The sequence below is a fragment of the Nothobranchius furzeri genome, chromosome 10 (assembly GCF_043380555.1).
Source record: "Nothobranchius furzeri strain GRZ-AD chromosome 10, NfurGRZ-RIMD1, whole genome shotgun sequence".
NCBI lineage: Eukaryota > Metazoa > Chordata > Actinopteri > Cyprinodontiformes > Nothobranchiidae > Nothobranchius > Nothobranchius furzeri.
The window spans coordinates 61,519,571-61,526,881 of NC_091750.1; the positions used below are offsets into that span (position 1 = coordinate 61,519,571).

The window sequence follows — 7,311 nt, forward strand, 5'->3', positions numbered from 1 at the left end:
GTATTCTTTCATTTTATTCCCTGCATTTATTAGACTTTTTTCTCTACTTTGAACCAGAGTTGTGTGAAGCTGTCCCTGGTGCTGAAAACCCCTGTCACCGCTGTTGAAACAACTACTGTGTGTGTGTGTGTGTGTGTGTGTGTGTGTGTGTGTGTGTGTGTGTGTGTGTGTGTGTGTGTGTGTGTGTGTGTGTGTGTGAATCAAGTCCCATTAAACAGGCTGCACATAATTACATAAATTAATTTGCAGCATGGACCAGAGATGTGGATTTAGACATTAATGAAAGATTTGTGACTTGGAAAGAAAATAAACAACATCTCTTGATTCAAATTCAGATTCAAATTCTTGATTGTTCATTCAGCTTTCCACTAATAGTGAATGAATGTTTTTTTAGTGGGGAGATTTTTCCTTCAGCTTCAGGTTGGTTTTAGGCACTTTGGTTATTGCTGATTTAAATTCACTTTGCATTTCAATAACTCTTGTTTTCCTACTAAAATAATTCTACAGGACTAATTTTAAACGATGCTGCTCACTTCGATGAACTTGTGTTATTTGGGTTTGGGCACGCGCCTGTGTGAGTGCGTGCGTGCGAGTTGCGCTCTCCCTGAGTGTGACAGGCATTAAAATTGCCACCGAGGGAGCGCAGATCAGCAGCTCAGAACTTATGCCCACCATTCCGGTGCGCAAAGACCCCAAAGAGAAGCCGCACCACCTCCAGAAAGCTCTGAGACCGAGGTGACGACACATGAAGTGTTCTTTGGCGGCTGGACTTTCTGCTTTGACTTTTAACGTCGCTGTGAGGATTTTTTCCCCCCAGTAGATCGTCGTGTTTTCAGCTCTGATGCAACCATGAAGAAGACGATGTGGATACTTTACAGCACCGCGCGTTCCATTTCTGTTTTTCCAACTTGGAATCTGTGTTTTTTTAAATCCGCGGCGCTGTGCTGTTTGCTGTTTTTGCCCGTCCGGACGGATGACGCCTGCCCGTCGTCTTGTGAGTGTGCCACGGGAACGGGGACGGTGACGTGCGTTTCCGATTTGGAGGACACCGACGTACCGGGAGACATTCCGACATGGACGACCAAGCTGATCCTGAAAGGGAGAAATATCTCAACTTTACCACAAGGTGCGTTCACTGTCAACGGCACCGACATGGGAATTGTGAGCCTCAGGCTGCCCCACAACAGGATCCGGGTTATTGAACCATACGCGTTTCTGGGACTTCCTCGTTTATCTTTAATTGACCTGAGCCACAATCAGCTGGAGTCTATCTCGGCTCGCGCTTTCCACGGATTACCGGAGCTGAGATCTCTTTTCCTAAATGTTTCTGTCTTGCCTTGCGCCACGGCGCAGCTCTCACATGCGCTCAGCGCGCAAAGTCTCCACAACCTCCAGAGACTCGAGTTGGCAGGAAACGGACTGACGTCCGTTCCTCTGGAAAGGTTAGACAAGTACAGCCTCAGCTACCTGGTGCTGGTTAACAACTCCATAGAGAACATAGAGAGAGAAACCATAACCAGCCTGTATGAGCAGAGACGCATGCACGTCTACCTGGCTTTGAACCCTTTTCGGTGCACCTGCGACCTGAAGGAGTTCTACTACTGGTTAAAGAACTCCTCCCAGTGCCTGGATGCTGGGAGGCTAATCTGCAGTGAGCCAGAGGACAGGAGGGGGACCCCAGTGGATAAACTCAGGGCGGAGGACATGGATTGTGTCACCGAGAACCTGGAGACGGTTTCGTATGTGTTTCTCTGTATAGTTCTGGCCCTGATCGGTGTGGTGTTCCTCATGGTTCTTTATCTCAATCGAAAAGGCATCAAGCGGTGGCTCAACAACATCCGAGAGGCTTGCCGGGACCAGATGGAGGTGTACCATTACCGCTATGAGCAGGACACGGATCCCAGACTGGCCAACGTGGCTGTTTAATGTCTGGGTGGGTGGAACAGAAAGTTCGGGGAGTTTAATAAAAACTATTTTTAACACCCTTCAGAACTCCGAGCCAAAGACAATTAAACCAGAAACAAAAATATGTTGCACAACTCGAAACAGTATTCTACTGGCTGTAAATAACCATCTCCTCATATCATACCTACACTGTAAGAAATAGAATGTTGGGTTTCCTTAAACAAGTTGTGTCAACTGGTTCCAGTTTCTTAAGTGTAAAGGGTAATATAAATATTATTCATTACTTTAAGCAACTTGGTTTAGTTGAACCAGTAAACAACTTTATGTAAACTCAACTTTCTATTTCTTACAGTGTATTTAGCCTGCAGCTTGTCACATGTCCACTAGTATTATTTCCATTATTAACCAAGATACAATTATACAAACTAGCTTATGTAGGATGGGTTTTATTTTCATTCGTAAAGCTGAAATGAAGTGGTGGCTTTATGTTTTTCTTGGAAGCCGTGTTGCTGAAAGACTCAAGAGGACAGAAGTGATCTGCTTTTGAGATGATGCAAATAATGAGAGAGAAAGTTGGAGGGCCGTGTTGGTTAGTTAAAACAAACTGACAGATTTATTCAAGAACAAATTTATATAGATTTTATGAGACGTCAAGTTAGGAACCACAGATCATCTGAATCCAGGAGCATCCATAAAAAAGCAAATAGAAAGAAACAGATCTGGAATATGGGGCTAAAATTAAAGTTGAGAGTGGGTTGTTTGTGTTAGTAATGTTTGTGATTTTTTATTTTATTTTATTTTGTTTTATTGTACCTTTTAAGTGTTGAAAAACTAGATTTCCCTGAGAAAAGCTCAAATAAAAGAAACTTATTTTGAAGCACTAAAAAATACTAAACAACTGAGTGAATCTAATAATCGCTGATTTATTAATCACAGACTGAGGATTAACTTGTGAAGTGAATGAATTTTTTTGACAAAAAATACAGACGTCCAATTTTTGGAAAAAGATTTAAAAAAACATTTGTGAGATTTTAAGTAGTAAAAAAGCAGTTCAGACACGAAAAAGATCAATGCCCTTTTGAAAACTAGACTAAAAACATGTTTTCCTATTAAAACCTAAATGTGCAGGTAACAAATAAGAAAAGGCAGATGTACCGATGAAACAATCACAGAAAACATGTTTATTTTACCGCGTTTTACAAAATAAGGTGAGAATTTAATGAGCTTGTGAGAGATCAAACAAAAATATAAAAGATCAAACAGAATGTCCACGTTAGTCTAGCTAAAAATAGACGTTTATTTTTATTAAAATTCCAGTCAGCTGAAGATTGAAACAGAACATTAAATGTGTCAGATACATGCAGCAAACTGGAGTGTGTCTTCATTTTTGCATCATTTTTGAAAGTATCTCAGTATGTCAGCAGCAGAGAGGAGTCACCTTTACATAACAGCTGATATCATTCTGCTGCTGGTTGGCGAGCTGCTGCAGCGTTCACTGTTATGTTGTGTGTGCAGGCTGAGGAGAGGAGACCTCATCACCAGGACAGTCATGTCAGGGAATAGAAGCATTAGTGATGCACATGCATGTCCCATCCAACAGATGCCAGAAGCTCTGCTAAGCGATAATGAGTCCAAATGGGATGCTTCGCAAATTATAATTTTCCCAGAGAGGCTTCCGGAGAAACGACCTGAGAGTTTCTCAGTGGTTGCCCTGATGAGAGTTTAAAAAAAAAACTAATGGAAGTTGCATTAATGTTTCAATTACGACAGGATGCTTAGAATAGCCTTTTGTTAATAGAATGATATAATCTATATTATATCATATTATATCATATGATATAATATGATATAATATTATATTATTTATATTATATTATATTATATTATATTATATTATATTATATTATATTATATTATTGTCACGTTCAGATTAGGAGTAGGACCCAATATGCAGAGCACCAGACGACATGGGGCAGGAGTAACTGAAAAAAGGGTAGAATCCTTTATTTGGAAGTCTTTATCCAAAAAACGACAGACAGGAAGTCAAGTCAGGTATCCAGAAAACAGGAACAAGTTCAGGAGTCACAAAAACAGGCAGGGGTCTAAGATTTTACACGGGGGAACAAAACACGCATGACAACAACAATGGACCGACAAGAACAATGAGACAAGGAGGGTTTATATAGACAGGGAGGAGCAATTAGGGAAACAGGAAGCAGGTGTGTGGAGTGAGGCTGGAGGGAAGGCAGGTGACAACAATTATCTGGATGGGGAAGAGAACCAGTGGAGGGCAGAGAAACCTAACACAATATAAAACACAAAACTAAACCTAAAGACTAAGGGAAGGACTCACACATACACATACTGACACACACAAACTCATACACACATACAATGAACAGGGGAACAAGAGGCTGGAGCTACAACTTAAGACACACAACAGAGATGCAGACAAAGGACACATGAGGGCGCTAGGAGAACACAAAAGGAGAACCTGGAGTGGGAACTGGAGGAGCTGGGGAACAAAGGGACACAGAACATGACATATTATATTATATTATATTATATTATATTATATTATATTATATTATATTATATTATATTATATTATATTATACCATATTATATGATTATATTATATTTACTTAGATTTATAGTGTTTTTTTAAATAAATTAGAAAATAGGTTTGATCTTTTAAATTAGTAGTTTTCATTGGATTCTTTTAAAGTTATTATTTTTTCTCTAGCATTTTCCTTATTCCCAAAATTGTCATTAGCCTCCTCAGGTATTATCTCCTCTCACTATTTTGGAGCTTTTCTATTTCAGAATCAATTGGCTAATGATCAATATATATCAGTTATCATACCTGTATAAGTGTGTGTGTGTGTGTGTGTGTGTGTGTGTGTGTGTGTGTGTGTGTGTGTGTGTGTGTGTGTGTGTGTGTGTGTGTGTGTGTGTGTGTGCACACGTGTGTGTGTGTGTGAGAGAGAGAGAGAGAGACAGAGAGAGAGACAGAGAGAGAGAGAGAGAGAGAGAGAGAGAGAGAGAGAGAGAGAGAGAGAAAGATTTTTAGCACCAAGCACAGCTCCTCCCACCGTAGCAATGTTGAAATGATAAATGGAAAACGACCCACACTTGTAAAGTACGTTTCTAAGTCAATCCGAAGTGCTTTACACTACAGTCATGCATTCACACACAGATGGTGATGAACCATATTGTTGCCACAGCTGCGCTGGGACACACTGATACAAGCTAGGGTGCAGTACACACCACTGGTCCCTCCAACCACCACCAGCAGGCAAGGAGGGTGAAGTGTCTTGCCCAAGGACAAGCAACTGACATAAGTACAGGAGCCTGGGTTTGAACCGACAACCTACGGTTTTCAGGGAAAACTCCTTACCCCATTGCTCGGTCGTCACCGAAAATGAACTTTTGATAATGACAGATGTGTAAATATAGCAGATAAATAAAAACTAATGTTTCAGGAGAAAAATACAAACTGTGGAATGAACTTTAAGTATCTGATAAAGTTTGAAGCATGTCCTGAAGTTCCAAGATTCATCAAATGTTCAGTTTAGACATTTTCTTACTTTGCAAAACTCAAAGTGAAAATTTGATTTAGCTTCAATTAGAAGGAAAATAATTGTTCCTGAAGCTTGTGTGAAAATATTTATTTGAAATTGATCTCTGCTGTAAAACCAAATGATTTCCTCTTTACTATGTAAAAACAACAAGACCTGCCTGTCAGAGTGTCTGTCTTTATCTCCTCTGTCAGCCACATCTCTGTTTTTTGATATTTCACCACATAAAAAGAAGAGACAACCCAACTGATGTCTTTTTTTACATTCCTTTCTGTCTTTTTCATCACAAACTTGGAGATGTTCTTTCCTCTGCCCTCATCTGCTCACCTCCCTCTCTCCTCCTCTTTCAGGTAAATTACTTTATCCAGTTGAGTGACTCTTTAAGGACACGGGGACAAAGTTAAAGCTGAGTCCAGCAACGGGAACGAACAGAAGCAGAAAGATAAAGCAAGAGGGGAAGAAGAGAAAAAGATTCATTAGAGTTCTTCTTAGAGCACAAAATGTCCTTGTCTCATGCAAAGCAGTGACTCACCCTGCTGCTCTATCTATGAATGTCTGGGAGGCCGAATCACAAACTAGGGGAGACGTTTCAACTAAAGAAGAACATTCTTTTCCCTGTTCTGCTGCTTTCAGAGAATTTCATCTCGTCTGATTAAATTGCGTCATATCTGACTTCCTGTTTGATGCAGCCCACTGGTTGAACAGTTTTTGTGCGTGAATTGGTAAGAATGGAAGATCAACATTGTAGCCACACAGAACCAGATTTGCTGTCTGTCCAGATAAAACTGTCGTTTTGTGATGTGGAAATGAGGATGAAAAGTTGCTTCTTGTCTTTCCTGCTGTCTGAAGATAAGAAACAGGAGTTGATTTAGCAGAAGAAGACGGTTTGTAGCATCGCTGCAGGCAACAGCAAGGTTGAAAGTCTAATTTGTCCCATTCCAGTAACAATTTCCATAATGTCCAGCAGCAGAGTACTCACATTGGAAGTATAAAAATAATTTTTTTGCATTTTATTACCATCTGAGATTATTTTTCTGGAACACATTTAGCCTTTTTTCCATATTGCTTGAAATGGACTTCACATACCAAACAATAAATCACATGATTTGTCAAAAAAAAAATTCTAAACATACAATCCTGGAAACACCTCAGTCCAAGGGCGTATTTAGCATGGTATGGAGGTGACGTGTCCCCATCAATATCCAGCAACGACCAGTGAGCCCCCACCAATAATTTGACCATCTCTGCTAAAAACCAACAAGCCATTCAACGTCTCGTTACCCTAGAGGTGCAGAAAGGGTTAAATGGTGTTCTCTCCTCGAGCACTAGTCTCAGCGAAGCAAATGGGAGGAGGTTCGGTTCAGTTTTGGAGTTGTCTCCGGAAATTCAGACCTTAGAAGCTCTGCAGAGCTGTGTGTCTGCCACAAGCTGGTGTTGTACCAATTTCTGTAACTATCACATTCTGACTCTAGGGCAAGCCTGAAGACAGGGGTTGGACCTTTATCCATCCATCCAATTTGTTTCTGAGCCCGCTTGCCCGCGTGGGGTCGCGTGGTGGTGGTGGTGGTGGTGGGGGGGGGGGGGGGGGGGCTGATGCCTATCTCCAGCGGTCAATGGGCAATCAGGCGAGGTACACCCTGGACAGAGAGCCGGTCCATCGCAGGGCAACACAGAGACACAGGACAAACAATCATGCACACACACACACACACACACACACACACACACACACCTACGGACAATTTAGACAGACCAATCAACCTAACAGTCATGTTTTTGGACCGTGGGAGGAAGCCGGAGTAGCCGGAGAGAGCCCACCCATGCA

At 41.3% G+C, this 7,311-nt stretch overlaps 1 protein-coding gene across 1 annotated transcript; it reads left to right on the forward strand.

Moving 5' to 3' along the window:
* The first annotated feature begins 633 nt into the window (after positions 1-633).
* tpbgl (trophoblast glycoprotein like) lies at positions 634-5,737 on the forward strand. Its single transcript, XM_015941233.3, has one exon. It carries the CDS (start codon positions 850-852, stop codon positions 1,924-1,926), a length of 1,077 nt encoding a protein of 358 aa, XP_015796719.3. The 5' UTR covers positions 634-849; the 3' UTR covers positions 1,927-5,737.
* The last annotated feature ends 1,574 nt before the right edge of the window (positions 5,738-7,311 follow it).

Coding starts and splice junctions, on each gene's coding strand:
- tpbgl (XM_015941233.3), top strand. CDS start 850: ATGAAGAAGACGATGTGGATACTTTACAGCACCGCGCGTTCCATTTCT.